This window comes from Macaca fascicularis, chromosome 16 (genome assembly GCF_037993035.2).
Source record: "Macaca fascicularis isolate 582-1 chromosome 16, T2T-MFA8v1.1".
In the NCBI taxonomy this organism is placed as follows: Eukaryota; Metazoa; Chordata; class Mammalia; order Primates; family Cercopithecidae; genus Macaca; species Macaca fascicularis.
The window spans coordinates 7,532,459-7,551,109 of NC_088390.1; the positions used below are offsets into that span (position 1 = coordinate 7,532,459).

Sequence of the window (18,651 nt, forward strand, 5' to 3'; positions counted from 1 at the left end):
GTCGTTCGGCGAGTTCGCTGCTCAGAAGCGCCGAGAGCGCGGCCGGGACGGTTGGAGAAGAAGGCGGCTCCCGGAAGGGGGAGAGACAAACTGCCGTAACCTCTGCCGTTCAGGAGCCCGGTTACTTATTTATTCGTTACCCTTTTTCTTCTTCCTCCCCCAAAAACCTTTTCCTTTTCCCCTTCTTTTTTTTTCCTTTTTGGGAGCTGAACAATTTCCGGTAAGGGAAAGAAGGGCTCCTTTCGCTCCTTATTTCCCCGCCTCCTTCCCTCCCCCACCTTCCCCTCCTCCGGCTTTTTCCTCCCAACTCGGGGAGGTCCTTCCCGGTGGCCGCCCTGACGAGGTCTGAGCACCTAGGCGGAGGCGGCGCAGGCTTTTTGTAGTGAGGTTTGCGCCTGCGCAACGCGCCTGCCTCCGCCATGCACGGGGGTGGCCCCCCTTCGGGGGACAGCGCATGCCCGCTGCGCACCATCAAGAGAGTCCAGTTCGGAGTCTTGAGTCCGGATGAACTGGTAAGAGGCTCTGCCCTCCCCTTCCTCCCTCCTTCCCTGGCGGGCGGGGCCGGACGGGGGCTGCGGAAACTTGGCGCTTTCTCGCTGCCTATGGGTGACGGGCCAGGAGCATGGCTCAGCAGCGCCAAGGCTGTGCAGGCGCCAGTCTCGGGCCTCCCAGAGTTGTATTTTGCAAAGAGTTGAGCAAACTTAGCGCTTTGTCCGAGACGGGGCTGGCTGGAGGGTAAGAAGGAGAGAGAGAAGGGTGACTGATTTCCCACTCCAGAGTTACCGACGTTAAAGGCGATCAGACGAATCCTAGGGAGTGTTTACAAGTTTGGTTAAGAAGCCAAACCCCAGGTAGCTTCCTCCTCTTCTGTAATACAAATATTAATTGAGTGCCTGCTGTATTGTAGACAGAAGAGACTCTGGGGTTACAGAGGTGAACACGACAGACCAGGACCTTAAAGAGCACTGTCTGTGGGAAAGGGCAGGCGGTAAACACGAATACAATAAATGAACAAGATAATTCAGTTAATGGCAATTGTCTCGAGTAGAGTGAAACGGGGTAATGCCACGGAGGGTCACTGAGCTGGGGCTACTTTATTTTTTTGTTTTTATCTTATTTTATTTTTTTGAGACTGGGTCTTGCTCTGTCGCCCAGGCTGGAGTGCAGTGGCAGGATCTCGGCTCACTGCAACCTCCGCCTCCCGGGTTCAAGCGGTTCTCCTGCCTCAGCCTCCTGACTAGCTGGGATTACAGGCATGCGCCACCATGCCCCGTTAATTGTTGTATTTTTAGTAGAGGAGGGGTTTCGCCATGTTGGCCAGGCTGGTCTCGAACGCCTGCCCTCAGGTGATCCCCCCCCCTTTTTTTTTTGGTTTTTGGTTTTTTGTCTTTTTGAGACGGAGTTTCGCTCTTGTTTCCCAGGCCGGAGTGCAGTGGCTGAACTCCTGACTTCAGGTGAACCACCCACCTCGGCCTCTCAAAGTGCTGGGATTACAGGCGTGAGCCACCGCGCCCAGCCGAGGTGGGGCTACTTTTGATGGGATGGTGTTAGGGTCTGGGAAGGCCTGTCTGAGAAGACTTTACCCGAATGATGAGAGGCAGCCAGTCATCGAAGCCGTAGTTTCTATGGCGAGAGCTTTTCCGGCAGAGGAAATAGCAAGTGCAAAGGGCCTGAGGGAGAAATGAACTTGGGCTTGTCCTAGAGGGTGAAAGGCGGCCGGTGTGGCTGAGGTTTAGTGGATGAGAGAAGAAGAGTGTTACAGAAATTGGCTGGAGAAGCATGGGATATTGTATATTATGTTAAGGAGTCAGGACTTAATTCTATTTTCAGTAGGTAGTCCTTGGACAGTTATAAACAGGAGAGTGACAGCAAACTCGCATTGGAAAAAATACTGCTGTAGTTGCTCTATGAAGAACTGATGCGGGAGGAGGAGAGACCAGAGAGAGGAGGGCAGTCCTAGGGGAGAGCTATTGGTGACTTGGACTTCTTCCCTTGTGGAGCTAAGTAGAGGGAGCCCACTGGCTGGAAAGAATGGAGTTAAGTGGCTGTTTGTGGATAGAGACCATTTTGCTGGAAGAAAATTCAGCTATGTGAGGAGTCAGAACGTCCTGACCTCACACCATACCACAGAATCAGTTCCAGATGAAGTTAAGACTTAAATCTAAAAAAACCCATAAAATACTAGAAAAAAATAGAAGGCTTTTGCAGGGCTCATACCAGAGACAGAAGTCTTTAATAGTAGTTAATTACAGGTAAGTTTTATGGAATGCCTAAAATGAGCTAAACGTTATATATAAGGAAGACCAAGGCAGATTTCACTACGTAAAAATAAGAGCCACTTCTGTTTGCAGAGGCACTGTGGCAAAGCTGAAAAACAGATCAGGAAACAATACTTGCAATTATGCAGACAAGGTTAAATTTATCGATGTACAAGGAACACTTACAAATCAGTAAAGTACCTATCTACTAGAAAAATGGGTAAAGGAGATGAATAGGCAGTTCACAGAAGTAGTGCAAATGGCCAACAAAGAGTTGGCTTTCTAATTAAAAAGATCCAGATTAAAATAAAATTATTTCTCTTATCCAACTTTTTTTCCCTGCTGCAAAAATATTGGGAAATAGACATGCTTATACATTTTTGGTAGAAAGATAGATTGGTAAAACCTTTTTGGAGGATGGTCTGACAGGTTTTTTTGGTTTTTTTGGTTTTTTTGGTTTTTTGTTTTGTTTTGTTTTTTTGAGATGGAGTCTGGCTCTGTCGCCCAGGCTGGAGTGCAGTGGCCAGATCTCAGCTCACTGCAAGCTCCGCCTCCTGGGTTTACGCCATTCTCCTGCCTCAGCCTCCCGAGTAGCTGGGACTACAGGCGCCCGCCACCTCGCCCAGCTAGTTTTTTTTTTTGTATTTTTTAGTAGAGACGGGGTTTCACCGTGTTAGCCAGGATGGTCTCGATCTCCTGACCTCGTGATCCGCCCGTCTCGGCCTCCCAAAGTGCTGGGATTACAGGCTTGAGCCACCGCGCCCGGCCTTTTGTTTTTTTTTGAGACGGAATTTCACTCTTGTCACCCAGGCTGGAGTGCAGTGGCACAATCTTGGCTCACTGCAACCTCCACCTCCCGGGTTCAAGAGAGCCTCCTGCCTCAGCCTCCCGATTAGCTGGGATTACAGGTGTGTGCCACAACGTCTGTCTATTTTTTGTATTTTGTATTTAGTATTTTGTATTTTGTATTTAGTATTTTTGTATTTAGTAGCTATCCGGGGTTTGGCTTCTTAACCAAACTTGTAAAGACTCCCTAGGATTCGTCTGATTGCCTTTAACATCGGTAACTCTGGAGTGGGAAATCATGTTACCCAGGCTGGTCTTGAACTCCTGACCTCAGGGGACCCGCCTACCTTGGCCTCCCAAAGTGCTGGGATTACAGGCATGAGCCACCATGCCTGGCCTCTGGTCTGACAATTTTATCAACTTTTAATATGTGAATCATTTGATCAAGCATTACCACTTACAAAAATTCATCCTTAGTTTAAAAAAGCTTAATTCTCCCTTTCCCAGTTTTGCATGGTTTAGTAAATGTTTCTCCATCCATTTGCTCAGGCCAAAAACCTAAAAGCCATCTTTGATTCTCTTTCTCACAATCTCCACTTAGTCCATCTGCCAGAGTGTCAGTTCTACTTTTCAAAGTATGCCTGGAATCCAGCCATTTATGACCATCACCACCACCGTGTCCCACCATATTCCACCTTACTGTCATCTTTCCTGTGGAGTGCTATAGTAGCCCTAGTTGGTCTTCCTACAGTTTCCAAGAACAGCTAGAGCAGGCTAGAGAGAGCTCTTCATCCCTTCCCTTCCCTGCATGGAATCCTCTCCAGAGGTTTCAGGACTCCTTATTCTGACCTATAAAGTGCTGTTTTATCTGGCTCCTGCTTGCCTCTCCATCTCATTACTAGTCTCTTCTTTGCTTTTCTTGAACCATGCTGACTGCTTGCTCCTCTTAACACTGCAAGCTTATTCCCACCTCAAGGACTTTATTATTCACTATTCCTCCTGCTTGGAACAACATTGCTCAGACCGCTTCTCTGCATGCCTGTTCCTTTATATCTGTTCTCTGTTGAAATTGAATTTTTTTTTTTTTTTTTTGACACAGGGTCTCCCTCTGTCCCCCAGGCTGCAGTGCAGTGGCTCGATCACAGCTCACTGCAGCCTCTTGGGCTCAATAGATGCTCCCAGGCCAGGTACAGTGGCTCACGTCTGTGATCCCAGCACTTTGGGAGGCCGAGGTGGGCAGATCACGAGGTCAGGAGTTTGAGACCAGCCTGGCCAAAATAGTGAAACTCTGTCTTTACTAAAAATACAAAAATTAGCTGGGTGTGTTGGCACACCCCTGTAATCCCAGCTACTCAGGAGGCTGAGGCAGGAGAATCGCTTTAACCTGGGAGGTGGAGGTTGCAGTGAGCCGAGGCCGTGCCATTGCACTCCAGCCTGGGCGACAGAGTGAGACTTGGTCTCAAAAAAAAAAAAAAAAAAGATGCTCCCACCTCAGACCCCCAAGCCCCATCTCAGTAGCTGGGACTATAGGCTTGTACCCCCATGCCTGTCTAATTTTTAAATTTGTTGTAGAGATGGGTTCTCACTGTGTTACCCAGGCTGGTGAACTGGGCTCAAGCGATCCCCTTGCTTGGCCTCCCAAAGTGCTGGGATTCCAAGCATGAGCCACTGCGCCTGGCTGATGTCATATCTTTAGGAGCGCTTCCCTGACCACTCTGTTTAAATAGCATCCCCTGTCCTGCCCTTGCTTTCTCTGATCATTCTCTGCTATATTTTCCTTCACAGCCTGTCACTCCAGAAAGGATTAGTTTTTCTGTCTTTTGCTTCCTTGCTAGAGAATGGATTTCATGAGGGACCTTGTCTGTGTTATTCATGTTCCCTCAGTATCTCAAGTAGTGCCTGGCACATGATAGACATGTAATAAAAATGAGTTGAATAAACAAGTGAATGAAATAATGGGACAAATATGCGTAGATAATGTAGAAGGACTTTTATTGCAACATTGTTTGAAAGTGACGATTATAAATCAGTATTTACTAATAGGAATCTTGGTGAATAACTTAGGGTGTATTATTACCATGTAAGAGAAGAACTTCCCAATAGGATCCCACACAGTGCTGTTGCCCTGAGACACTGTGGCACACGTTCACAGTGGGTACAGTGAGGTATTTTAAGTTTCCAAGAGAAGCACAGGTACATTTGTCAGATACCCTGGAACTCCTAGTTCCTGGTAGTTCCATTTCAACATTAGATGGTGCCAAATCCCTTTCTATGATGTCATATTTTTGTGAAGCTGGGTTTTTAGCAGTTGCTAAGTACAGGCAAAAATCAGTTTGTAGAAGAAATAAAGGTGGTGCTGTTTAGTCTGATTTCCAAGGTTTGAGAGGTGCACTGCCTAACGGTCGCCATAAGTGAGTGAGATGGTTATTTGGGAAAGAAAGAAGAATGTTATTTTGTTTTAATATATTAAAATAGTATTTTCAACTTATGTGTATTTTTTCTTTTTTTTTTTTTTTTTTTTTTTTGAGACAGAGTCTCACTCTGTAGCCCAGGCTGGAGTGCAGTGGCCGGATCTCAGCTCACTGTGAGCTCCGCCTCCCGGGTTCACGCCATTCTCCGGCCTCAGCCTCCCAAGTAGCTGGGACTACAGGCGCCCGCCACCTCGCCCGGCTAGTTTTTTTTTGTATTTTTTTTTTTTTTTTTTTTTTGAGACGGAGTCTCGCTCTGTCACCGGGGCTGGAGCGCAGTGGCCGGATCTCAGCTCACTGCAAGCTCCGCCTCCCGGGTTTACGCCATTCTCCTGCCTCAGCCTCCTGTGTAGCTGGGACTACAGGCGCCCGCCACCTCGCCCGGCTAGTTTTTTGTATTTTTTTAGTAGAGACAGGGTTTCACCGTGTTCGCCAGGATGGTCTCGATCTCCTGACCTCGTGATCCGCCCGTCTCGGCCTCCCAAAGTGCTGGGATTACAGGCTTGAGCCACCGCGCCCGGCCTTTTTGTATTTCTTAGTAGAGACGGGGTTTCACCGTGTTAGCCAGGATGGTCTCGATCTCCTGACCTCGTGATCCACCCGTCTCGGCCTCCCAAAGTGCTGGGATTACAGGCTTGAGCCACCGTGCCCGGCCAGTATTTTTTCAAATGTCTAGTTAAGTTTCTTTTTTTGTTTGTTTGTTTGTTTGTTTGTTTTTGAGATGGAGTCTGGCTCTGTCGCCCAGGCTGGAGTGCAGTGGCGTGATCTCGGCTCACTGCAAGCTCCGCCTCCTGCTTTCATGCCATTCTCCTGCTTCAGCCTCCTGAGTACTTGGGACTACAGGCGCCTGTCACCACGCCTGGCTAATTTTTTGTGGCTAATTAAGTTTCTAGGACATAAATGCTTAAGTTGTTTGCGCCTAGGTGCTTAATAAGTCACTGTCTTTTCTTTGAGACGGAGTCTTTCTCTGTTGCCTAGGCTGGAGTGCAGAGGTGAGATCTCAGCTCACTATAACCTCTGCCTCCTGGGTTCAAGCTATTCTCCTGCCTCAGCCTCTCAAGCAGCTGGGATCACAGGCACTCGCCACCACACCCGGCAATTTTTGTATTTTTGGTAGAGATAGGATTTCGCCACATTGACCAGACCAGTCTCAAACTTCTGACCTCAAGTGATCTGCCCATCTTGGCCTCCCAAAGTGCTGGGATTACAGGTGTGAGCCAGCACGCTCGGCCGTGGCTCTCGTTTGACCTAGTGAGTGCTGTGAGAGTTACTGAAATGGAAGGGCACTGTGGGCTGATAATGTTAGGGAATCTGTGGATAAATGAAAAAGTTACTCAAGAGTGTGCAGAGTCAAGGCCTTATGTTAAAATGGGAACATATTTACATTTTTTTAAAGCATGGACAAAAAATGGGTGCTGTGACTCATGCCTGTAATCCTAGCACTTTGGGAGCCTGAGGCAGGAGGATCACTTGAGGCCTGGAGTTCAAGACCAGCCTGGACAACAGAGCAAGACCCTATCTCAATTAAAAAATAATAATAACAAATGAACTGAGCACAGTGGCTCACACCTGTAATCTTCGGGAGGCCAAGGTGGGCAGATCCCTGAGGGTCAGGAGTTCAAGACCATCCTGTCCAGCATAGTGAAACCCCATCTCTACTAAAAATAACAAAAATTCTCTGGGTGTAGTGGCGGGCACCTGTAATCCCAGCTACTTGGGAGGCTGAGGCATATGAACCACTTAAACCTGGTAGGCAGAGGTTGTACTGACCCGAGATTGAATAATAACAAAAGTATGAGACACTGTTGACAAAGGTCTACCAGAGTCATTTCTGGGGTGTAGGATTGTTGGGCTTTGGTAGTGCTCTGTATGTCTGGTTCATACGATGTCTGTATTTTGAGGGACCAACAGATGGTTCACTTTTGGGTAGAAGGATGGGTGAGGGTGAGTGAGGGGCCTCCTGTTGTGAAATAGGTGGTATTTTAGGCTAAAATATTTTACAGAAGTCTTGGGGGTCAGAGTATGTGGAGGTACAGAGGGCTCTTTGAATTGGCTTTGAGATAGAGCTGTTTTTTTTTTTTTTTTTTTTTTTTTGAGATGGAGTCTCACGCTGTTGCCCAGGCTGGAGTGCAGTGGCGCGATCTCAGCTCACTGCAAGCTCCGCCTCCCGGGTTCCCGCCATTCTCCTGCCTCAGCCTCCTGAGTAGCTGGGACTACAGGCGCCCGCCACCGCGCCCGGCTAATTTTTTGTATTTTTAGTAGAGACGGGGTTTCACTGTGGTCTCGATCTCCTGACCTTGTGATCCGCCCGCCTCGGCCTCCCAAAGTGCTGGGATTACAGGCTTGAGCCACCGCGCCCGGCCTAGATAGAGCTGTTGTCCTTGCTATTAGAAGATGGATTTAGATGTTGCTAGGTGAGGGTAAGGTTGCAAGGAGGTACTAGAGCTTTGTATAGCATGTGCACAAAATTTTGGGAAAAGATGGTGCTGGATTTCATTCGCAGTAGTGACCCCTATTTATTAAAAACAACTGTCTGGCCAGGCGTGGTGGCTCACGCCTGTAATCCCAGCACTTTGGGAGGCTGAGGCGGGCGGATCACAAGGTCAGGAGATAGAGACCATTCTGGCTAATACGGTGAAACCCCGGCTCTACTAAAAAATACAAAAAATTAGCCAGGTGCTGTGGCGAGTGCCTGTAGCCCCAGCTACTCAGGAGGCTGATGCAGGAGAAAGTCGTGAACCCAGGAGGCGGAGCTTGCAGTGAGCCAAGATCGCATCACTGCACTCCAGCCTGGGTGACAGAGCCAGACTCCATCTCAAAAAAATAAATAAATAAAATAAATAAAAACAGCTGTCTACCATGGAATGCATAACTTATTTATATTCTGACTTATTTAAATAAGGATTTAAAGCAGTATTCTTTTTCCTTTTTTTTTTTTTTTTTGATATGGAGTGTAGCTCTATTGCCCAGGCTGGAGTACAGTGGCACCGTCTCTGCACACTGCAACCTCTGCCTCTCAGACTCAAACGATTCTTCTGCCTCAGCCTCCCGAGTAGCAGGGACTACAGGAGTGTGCCACCACACCCAGCTAATTTTTTTTTTTTTTTTTTTGTATTTTTAGTAGAAACGGAATTTTACCGTGTTGTCCAGACTGGTCTTGAACTCCTGACCTCGTGATCCACCTGCCTTGGCCTCCCAAAGTGCTGGGATTACAGGCGTAAGCCACTGGACCTGGCCTGATTTTTGTATTTTTATTAGAGACAGGGTTTTACCATGTTGGCCAGGCTGGTCTCAAACTCCTGACCTGCGGTGATCTGCCTGCGTTGGCCTCCCACAGTGCTGGGATTATAGGCTTGAGCCACTGCGCCTGGCCAGTAATGTATTCTTTTAGGTAGAGTGTGGGCTACATTGATGAGTCAGAAGATGATCCCTGTGTTCAAATTATTTCTTGTGAGGGATTTCCTATGTATGCAGCAAATAGTTGCTGAGCCCTCACCGTATGTTGGTTACTGTGCTAGGTGCTGAGGATATGAAAAGAAAACATGACCCTTGCCCTCAAGGATTACAGTCCAATGGGAGAGACAGATGTGTCACCAAGTAATTAAAATTGGGCTGAGAACCTTGCTGGGGTGTGCATAAGGCTAGGAAGAATTAGAGAAGACTCATAAGGAGGTGACCTCTGAACTGGGTCTTAAAGAATAAATGGAAGTTTACTCCCAAGGGGGCATGTGGAGCAAAAGGAATTTTGAGAAATCTATTGTATTTAGAACATAAATGTGAGAGGTGGGTAGGAGAATGTGGTACCAAGTAAAGCTGTAAAAGAGACTTGAAGCCAAGTTATAATAAGGACCTTGTTAGCTTTGCTAAAGGCAGAGGAAAGAGAATGAGTATTTACTGAGATTCAATGACAGCCCTTTTGTTCTGTGACCTCAGGGGCAGAACCCAAAGAGAACCCAGCCTGACTGGCCACCCCCTCAAGTGTTTAACCTTTATCCTGTAGGCAGTGAGAACCAGTGTTGGCTGAAGGGTTTGGGGCTAAAGCAGTTATAATTTAAAATATAATTTAAATTATATAAATATATAATTTAAAATGACAGTTTGAGACTAGGTGCAGTGGCTCACACCTGTAATCCCAGCACTTTGGGAGGCTAAGGTGAGTGGATCACTTGAGGCCAGGAGTTTGAGACTATCCTGGCCAACATGGTGAAACCCTATCTCTACTAAAAATACAAAAATTAGCCAGGCGTGGTGGTGGGCACCTGTAATCCCAGCTACTTGGGAGGCTGAGGCACAAGAATCACTTAACCTGAGAGTCAGAAGTTTCAGTGAGCCAAGATTGCGCCACTGCACTCCAGCCGGGGTGACAGAGCAAGACCCTCTCTCAAAAATAAATAAATAAATAAATAAATAAATGAGAGTTCATGAACTTGGTGGTGGAAGGATAGCTCTTCTCATTAACCAGGATATGCGTGTCTGCTGTCACCCTCTGACCCAGTCTCAGAAAGCCTGGAAGCAGAATTAGTTATTAGAAGGGTGGTTGGCTTGGTCGGCCTAGACTTTGAGCAGACAGAGGTTGAAAATGTTGAGCGGGATCTCTCCTAGGCCCCTCTGCAGTGTCTGTTCTGGAGGCCAGATTTGTACTGCCTTTTTTTTTTTTTTTTTTTCTTTTGGTCTCTCATTCAAGGTGAACAATCCCCTTCATGTTTCTCACCAGACACAAAGCAGCTGATGAGGTTCCAGCTTTGCAAATGTAGTCATACTCGAGGACTGTCTCCCTGAGATTTCGTCAGGTCATGTTGATGAGAGTTTTGAACCTGTCTGAGGCTGAGAGGTGTTCAGAACTTCTTCAGCTTTGCATCTGTAGAGCATTTTGGTTTCTACCCAGCAGTGGCCAATCAGATCTATTATGAGGGGATTACTGGTTTGACTGTCAGAAGGTACTCTCTCTTTTTCCAGGTTTTTTGAGGGTACCTCCCTGCAGTGGAGAGTCGTAAGCAGCAGGTCAGTTTAACAGACATTTATCAGGAGCCTGCCACGTTTCAGGCAGGCACATGGGATTCAGGATGGTTGAGGGATTCTGCCTGCCGGAGAGGTGCTTATAGTTACAGGAAAGACAGACACCTATAGGTCATTTTATTGCATTGTTGTATGTGCAGTGACAGAGGGGCTGTGGAAGCACAGAGGAGGGGTGCCTGTCTATTTTGGGGAGGCTGTGAAAAGGCTTCCTGGAGGAAGGCAGTGCCTGAGCCAAGTCTTGAAATAGGAGTTTTGCAGTGGGAAAAGCATTCCAAGCAGAGGCGCTAGCATATGAAAACCCCAGAGGAGGCCAGGCGTGGTGGCTCACACCTGTAATCCCAGCACTTTGGGAGGCTGAGGCGGGCGGATCATGAGGTCAGGGGATCAAGACCATCCTGGCTAACACGGTGAAACCCTGTCTCTACTAAAAAATACAAAAAATTAGCTGGGCATGGTGGCGGGCACCTGTAGTCCCAGTTACTTAGGAGGCTGAGGCAGGAGAATGGCGTGAACCCAGGAGGCGGAGTTTGCAGTGAGCCGAGATCGCACTACTACTCTCTAGCCTGGGCGACAGAGCGAGACTCTGTAAAAAAAAAAAAAAAAAACAAAAAAAACAAAAACAAACCTAGAGGAGTGCAGCACAGGTTGTGCTGGGTGATAGGGAACTCCAAGGGATTGGTACTGAGGAGTGAACAGGAAGGTGTGGAGCACCAGGGAAATGAAGGTTGAGAACATCATAAAATCCTTTGGTAAGCTGTCCTCCTGAGTTTGGATGTCAGTCTGAGGAAAAAAGGGTATGCATGATTACATTTTTATTTTATTTTATTATTTATTTTTATTTTATTTATTTTTGGCACACATTTTCATTTTAGAATGAGCACCCCAGTTGTCGTGTAGAAGGACTGGAGAGAGACAGGCCTGGTGACCTATACGAACGCTCTGTTGTAGACTACAAAGGAAGGGCCTGAACTAGGGTAGTGGTGGTGGGGATGGAGAAGAGAGGCAAGATTCAAGAAACACTTAGGAGGCCAGGCATGGTGGCATATGCGTGTAATCCCAGCTAAGATCCCGCCACTGTACTCCAACCTGGATGACAGAGCGAGACTTCTCAAATAAATAAATAAATAAATAAATAAAGGAGGTAAAAGTGACCAGTACCTGGTGAATGATTAAATAATAATAATAATGTCCATTCAAAAAGCACCAATTACATCCTGGACTTAAGCTAGCTAATTAAGTCCTTAATGGTTACATAGTTAATAAGTAGTAGAGTCAGAATTCCAAATCAAGGGTCCCTGAGAGCTAAGTCCATGTTCTTTGAACTGTTTTATGCTTGAAGGTAAGGAAAAGTAAGCATAGGTTTCTGAATCTGGGGTGGAGACTAAAAGAGAGGCTTTCGTGGAAAAGGGAGTTTGCTTTTAGACATGTTTAATTTGATTTTTGGTGGAATGTTTGCAGGGAGTTCAGTAGGTAGTTAAATATGTGAACCCAAAGTCCAGAAGAAAAGTGAGGCCTGGCTGGAGTTAGAGAGTTGAGAATGAGTATCCAAGCATACGTTGGAGATACTGTGAGTTTGGTTCCAGCCCACCGCAATGAAGCAAGTCACATGAAGTTTTTTGGTTGCCCTGTGCATATAAGTTATGTTTCTACTATGCTGTAGTTTACTAAGTGTAAGTGTGCGATAGCATTACACCGTTTTTTGTTTGTTTGTTTGAGACAGAGTTTTGCTCTGTCACCCAGGCTGGAGTGCAGTGGCATGATCTCGGCTCACTGTAACCTCCGCCTCCCAGGTTCAAGCGATTCTCCTGCCTTAGCCTCCCGAGTAGCTGGGATTACGGGTGCCCACCACCACGCCCAGCTAATTTTTTTGTATTTTTAGTAGAGATGGGGTTTCACCATGTTGGCCAGGCTGGTCTTGAACTCCTGACCTCAGGTGATCCACCCGTCTCAGCCTCCCAGAGGGCTGGGATTATGGGTGTGAGCTGCCACACGCAGCGTATCTGCTTCTGAGTTCTTCTGTTTCCTCTACTGAAATGTCCCCATCAAGTCCTGGCTCTACCTTTCTTGGGATTCCAGCTATTCACTTTTGCTTCAAATCATTTCCACCAACCTGTCTTCCTAGCACCTGTTTCTGCAGTCTTTTAATAAAATCTCCGGCCAGGCATGGTGGCTCACGCCTGTAATCCTAGCACTTTGGGAGGCGGAAGCAGGCGGATCACAAAGTCAAGAGACCATCCTGGCCAACCTGGTGAAACCCTATCTCTGCTAAAAATACAAAAATTGGCTGGATGTGGTGGCGCTCACCTGTAGTCCCAGCTACTTGGGAGGCTGAGGCAGGAGAGTTGCTTGAACCCCGGAGTCGGAGGTTGCAGTGAGCAGAGATTGAGGCACTGCACTCCAGCCTGGCGACAGAGCGAGACTGCATCTCAAAACAAAACAAAACAAGAAATAAAATCTCCATCTGGACACGAAAAGGTTCAAGCAGGTCAGGCCTTGAGAAGGAGGGCATGAAGAAGATGAGGGTAAAGAGACAGGACTGCATCTCTGAGTGCCTCATTTCTTACCAGGGGCTTGAGTTGGTGGGGCATGTGTCGGTGCAGAACACCTGAGCTGTCATGGCAAGGATACAGGTACAGAGAGGCTCCTGCCGGGATCTCAGATTCATGAGCTTGATTTCTGCTTGGGAGGAACAAATAAAGCATTGTTTTGTTTTTTTGTTTTTCCTGAAACAACTTTTATTTCTTTTTGTGGCTAAATCCTGTGAATGTCAGAGACCTAGAATTCAACCCAGATTGAAGTCTGGGGTTCATGTCCTAGTGGCAGGTGATTTGTATGGAACCCTGGGTCGACCATTATCCAGTGTGAGTGCTTTTCCCGCCTCAGTGACTAGAATAAGCCTCTGACTTGGAATATTCAACTTTGGCCTTTTCAGAAGTGTATACACACCAATCCCCCATTCCCCTCACTCCAGGCTGAACTTAGTTCTTCTGTAAGTAGTTCAAGGTTTTCCCAGACCTTAGTCCAGAGCTCCCCAGCCACAAAGGCTAGAAACTAGGAACGCTCTTCAGTTGTTGGCCTTTCTTTGTTTGCAGAAGCGAATGTCTGTGACGGAGGGTGGCATCAAATACCCAGAGACGACTGAGGGAGGCCGCCCCAAGCTTGGGGGGCTGATGGACCCGAGGCAGGGGGTGATTGAGCGGACTGGCCGCTGCCAGACATGCGCAGGTCAGTGCTGGGGACTGGGTGGGATCCCAAAGGGAGGTGGGTTGGGTCCTCAAAGAAAACTAGGGTCAACACCTGGAGGCCTCTGAGATGAGTGGGAGCTGGGAGGAAAGCACTGGGTGTATGTCCCACAGGAAACATGACAGAGTGTCCTGGCCACTTTGGCCACATTGAACTGGCCAAGCCTGTGTTTCACGTGGGCTTCCTGGTGAAGACGATGAAGGTTTTGCGCTGTGTCTGCTTCTTCTGCTCCAAACTGCTTGTGGACTCTGTGAGTGGGGAACAGGCTCTGGTCTGGGTGGGGGGGTGCTTGGTAGGGGGACAGCTTCAACTGACCCTGCTCTGCCCTGTCCCCAGAACAACCCAAAGATCAAGGACATCCTGTCTAAGTCCAAGGGACAGCCCAAGAAGCGGCTCACACATGTCTACGACCTTTGCAAGGGCAAAAACATCTGCGAGGGTGGGGAGGAGATGGATAACAAGTTTGGTGTGGAACAACCTGAGGGTGACGAGGATCTGACCAAAGAAAAGGTGACTGGGACTGGCAGAGACTTTTGGGAAGGAGGGGTCAGAGGCCTGGAGGGAGGAAACGAAGGGAAGGACGCGGCGGAACAGGAGGGGTTGGCCTGGTGTGGAGGGAAATGACCCAAGCTCTGGACTCTGATGGTCCCTGTCTTTCCTCGGAAGGGCCATGGTGGCTGTGGGCGGTACCAGCCCAGGATCCGGCGTTCCGGCCTAGAGCTGTATGCGGAATGGAAGCATGTTAATGAGGACTCTCAGGAGAAGAAGATCCTGCTGAGTCCAGAGCGAGTGCATGAGATCTTCAAACGCATCTCAGATGAGGAGTGTTTTGTGCTGGGCATGGAGCCCCGCTATGCACGACCAGAGTGGATGATTGTCACAGTGCTGCCTGTGCCCCCACTCTCCGTGCGGCCTGCTGTTGTGATGCAGGGCTCTGCTCGTAACCAGGTCAGTGGCTCCAGGGCTCTGCCTGTTAGCTGGAGGGTGAGGTGTCTAAAGGGAGGAAGCGCTGTAGGTGAGGCTGGGGTGTGCCTGGGGGATGGATGGATGGACCTGGGTTTGAAAATCCCCTGCCACTTACTAGCTGTATGGCCTTTAATGAGTCCCTTCACGTGGTTAAAGGCCACAAAGGTGTTTCTGAGTCTATAAATGATAGTGGGCAGTCCTGCCTCCTGGGGCGTATGAGGATGAGAGCTGTGCTGTGTGCCTGGCACGTGCCTGCCAAGCGCTGGCAGTGGTGGCTGGACCATGATGATTCTGACTTCCTGCCTCAGGATGACCTGACTCACAAACTGGCTGACATTGTGAAGATCAACAATCAGCTGCGGCGCAATGAGCAGAACGGCGCAGCGGCCCATGTCATCGCAGAGGATGTGAAGCTCCTCCAGTTCCATGTGGCCACCATGGTGGACAATGAGCTGCCTGGCTTGCCCCGTGTGAGTCAGCATGCTCCCCACCCCTCTGTGGATTGGAGCCAGGGTGGGGGCTAGCATGAGGCCTCAGAGCTCTGGAAGAGGGCCCAGTGCTGACTTTCTGGGTTGCCCCCACCCTGTGTTTTTTCCTCACAGGCCATGCAGAAGTCTGGGCGTCCCCTCAAGTCCTTGAAACAGCGGTTGAAGGGCAAGGAAGGCCGGGTGCGAGGGAACCTGATGGGCAAACGAGTGGACTTCTCGGCCCGCACTGTCATCACCCCCGACCCCAACCTCTCCATTGACCAGGTCGGCGTGCCCCGCTCCATTGCCGCCAATATGACCTTTGCGGAGATTGTCACCCCTTTCAACATTGACAGGTGTGTCTCCGTTGGAAAGCCCTTCCCAGAATGGCTAGGGAAGACATGGCCTCAGTGGCAAGGCTTCGAGAGTCTGCTCATCCTACCTTGGGTGTGGGCTTGGAGCGAGGAGGAGTTGAAGTTCTGAAGTTTAACTTCCACTCAGGGCTCTGGGGTGAGGGTGGCTGCAGGGGCTTTTTAGGAAGCATTGAGTTCATTGCACCTCTTACCTTCCTAGACTTCAAGAACTAGTGCGCAGGGGGAACAGCCAGTACCCGGGGGCCAAGTACATCATCCGAGACAATGGCGATCGCATTGACTTGCGTTTCCACCCCAAGCCCAGTGACCTTCACCTGCAGACCGGCTATAAGGCACGTAGCAGGCCAGGGCCTCTCTCAGCCACCTGAACAGAAAGCTTTCTGAAATGGGGCAGGCTGGGATAGGCCATCTGAGTCTGTCTTGTTCATTGGGATCCAGACTTGACTGTCTTGTTAAAGGCTACTGCTGCCTAGGTGTACAGGGAGCTGCTGGCCTCTGGCATTCAGGGTGGGGGTGGCATAAACCCAGGGGCAGCATGCACATGGCAAGGAAGAGGGATCTGTGGAGCAGCAGTGCAGAAGGCTTTATGTTCGAAATGTCTCTTTTTTTTCCCCGACTGAGTTCCTTGAGATTGATGGATGCTGTGTATCATTCATCCCTGATAACCTGGTGTTTGGCCCAGGGCCTTGTCCAGAGGAGTGTTATTAAGTGTTTCAAGTGAATTAGCACCGTGGTATCATCTCTCAGTTTGCAAAGGACTTTATTTATTTAAGAAGAAGACAGTATTGCTCTATCACCCAGGTTGGAGTGCAGAGTGCAGTGCTATGATCTTGGCTCACTGCAACCTCCACCTCCCAGGCTCAAGCGATTCTCCTGCCCCAGCCTCCCGAGTAACTGGGATTACAGGCACGCGCCACCACGCCCAGCTAATTTTTGTATTTTTAGTGGAGACGGGGTGTCACCGTGTTGACCAGGCTGGTCTCAAACAAATGACGTGCCCGCCTCAGCTTCCCAGAGTGCTTGGATTATAGGCGTGAGCCACCGCGCCCGACCTGCAAAGGATTTTAGGTCCATTGTCCTTTCATTCTTAGATACCTCCTTCACTGAGACCTTTTCCTTACCTCACCTCCCTAGGTGGAACGGCACATGTGTGATGGGGACATTGTTATCTTCAACCGGCAGCCAACTCTGCACAAAATGTCCATGATGGGGCATCGGGTCCGCATCCTCCCCTGGTCTACCTTTCGCTTGAATCTGAGGTCAGTCCCTGGCTGAGGGAAGCAGGTTGGAACTGGGGGGAGGCCAGTGGCGGGTGCCAGGCCAGGTGGCTCCTCGAGGTTTCGCTGCAGACATCTTCCCAACCCTGACTTTTCTCTTTCACTGTAGTGTGACAACTCCATACAATGCAGACTTTGATGGGGATGAGATGAACTTGCACCTGCCGCAGTCTCTGGAGACGCGGGCAGAGATCCAGGAGCTGGCCATGGTTCCTCGCATGATTGTCACCCCCCAGAGCAACCGGCCTGTCATGGGTATCGTGCAGGACACACTCACAGCAGTGCGCAAATTCACCAAGAGAGACGTCTTCCTGGAGCGGGTGTGTGTCCAAATGGAAACCTGGCTCACGTGGGCGGTGGGGCTCCTGGATGCAAGGTGGAGGCTGGGAGGAAGAGCTGTGTGTTTTTTCCTGACTTACCCAGCAGTGGTCTGTGAGATTGCCTTTTCTGGTGGGCGAACCAAAAGGGGGTTAGGAAAACTCAGAGGCCAGAAAGGTGTAAGGCATTAATTCCTCATTTAATTCCTTAAAATTTTTTTTTTTTTTTTTTTTTTTTTTTTTTTTTTTGAGACGGAGTCTCGCTCTGCCGCCCAGGCTGGAGTGCAGTGGCCGGATCTCAGCTCACTGCACGCTCCGCCTCCCGGGTTCACGCCATTCTCCTGCCTCAGCCTCCCAGTAGTTGGGACTACAGGCGCCCGCCACCGCGCCCGGCTAGTTTTTTGTATTTTTTAGTAGAGACGGGGTTTCACCGTGTTAGCCAGGATGGTCTCGATCTCCTGACGTCGTGATCCGCCCGTCTCGGCCTCCCAAAGTGCTGGGATTACAGGCTTGAGCCACCGCGCCCGGCTAATTCCTTAAAATTTCTTTCTTTTTTTTCTTTTTTTTTTTTTTGTTGAGACAGTCTTGCTCTGTTGCCCAGGCTGGAGTGCAGTGGCGCGTTCTCAGCTCACTGCAGGCTCCATCTCCTGGGTTCCTGCCATTCTCCTGCCTCAGCCTCCTGAGTAGCTGGGACTACAGGTGCTTGCCACCACGCCCGGCTAATTTTCTGTATTTTTTAGTGGAGACGGTGTTTCACCGTGTTAGCCAGGATGGTCTCGATCTCCTGACATCGTGATCTGCCTGCCTCGGCCTCCCAAAGTGCTGGGATTACGGGCGTGAGCCACTGCGCCCGGCTAATTCCTTAAAATTTCATGTAATACCTGGTATTGTCTGTAAAGGAAAGGTAAACAGAAAAATAAGTAGGACCTGGTTAAAATTTTATTTTTGTATTTTAACCTTCACTTATTTTCTAATTATTAAAATAAATTTATGCTTATTAAAGAACAAAAACAAAAATTTCGCTATTACAACGAATTTTTAACTAAAAGTTTTTGCGACTGGGCATGGTGACTCACACTTGTAATTCTAGCACTTTGGGAGGCCAAGGCAAGGCACATCATTTGAGGCCAGAGGTTGGAGACAGCCCTGACCAACATGGAGAAACCCCATCTCTACCAACAATACAAAAATTAGCCAGACGTGGTGGCAGGTGCCTGTAACCCCAGCTACTTGAGAGGCTGTGGCAGGAGAATTGCGTGACCCCAGGAGGCGGAGGTTGCAGTGAGCCCTGATCGCACCATTGCCCTCCAGCCTGGGTAACAGCGCAAGACCCTGTCTCAAAAATAAAAGTTTGGAAAAAACTTCTCCTGTCATCTTTGCCTCTAAAATCTGGCTTTCTCCCTTGGGCAGGGAAACCTCCCCAACATTTCTCTCTCATCCCTGAGATGTGGGGCCTGCAGTCTGACTTCCTGTCTACGT

The 18,651-nt window shown here is 48.9% G+C and overlaps 1 protein-coding gene across 1 annotated transcript in view; it reads left to right on the forward strand.

Moving 5' to 3' along the window:
• The first annotated feature begins 19 nt into the window (after positions 1–19).
• The window catches only part of POLR2A (RNA polymerase II subunit A), a 34,208-nt gene continuing 15,576 nt past the window's right edge, over positions 20–18,651 (forward strand). Inside the window, exons 1-10 of the mRNA XM_045375437.2 lie at positions 20–512; positions 13,621–13,753; positions 13,885–14,021; positions 14,108–14,281; positions 14,438–14,719; positions 15,046–15,207; positions 15,340–15,560; positions 15,778–15,910; positions 16,713–16,837; positions 16,965–17,175. Of these exons, the coding sequence (XP_045231372.1) occupies positions 420–512; positions 13,621–13,753; positions 13,885–14,021; positions 14,108–14,281; positions 14,438–14,719; positions 15,046–15,207; positions 15,340–15,560; positions 15,778–15,910; positions 16,713–16,837; positions 16,965–17,175 (1,671 nt within the window). The 5' untranslated portion in view covers positions 20–419. The remainder of the gene's footprint in view (positions 513–13,620; positions 13,754–13,884; positions 14,022–14,107; positions 14,282–14,437; positions 14,720–15,045; positions 15,208–15,339; positions 15,561–15,777; positions 15,911–16,712; positions 16,838–16,964; positions 17,176–18,651) is intronic.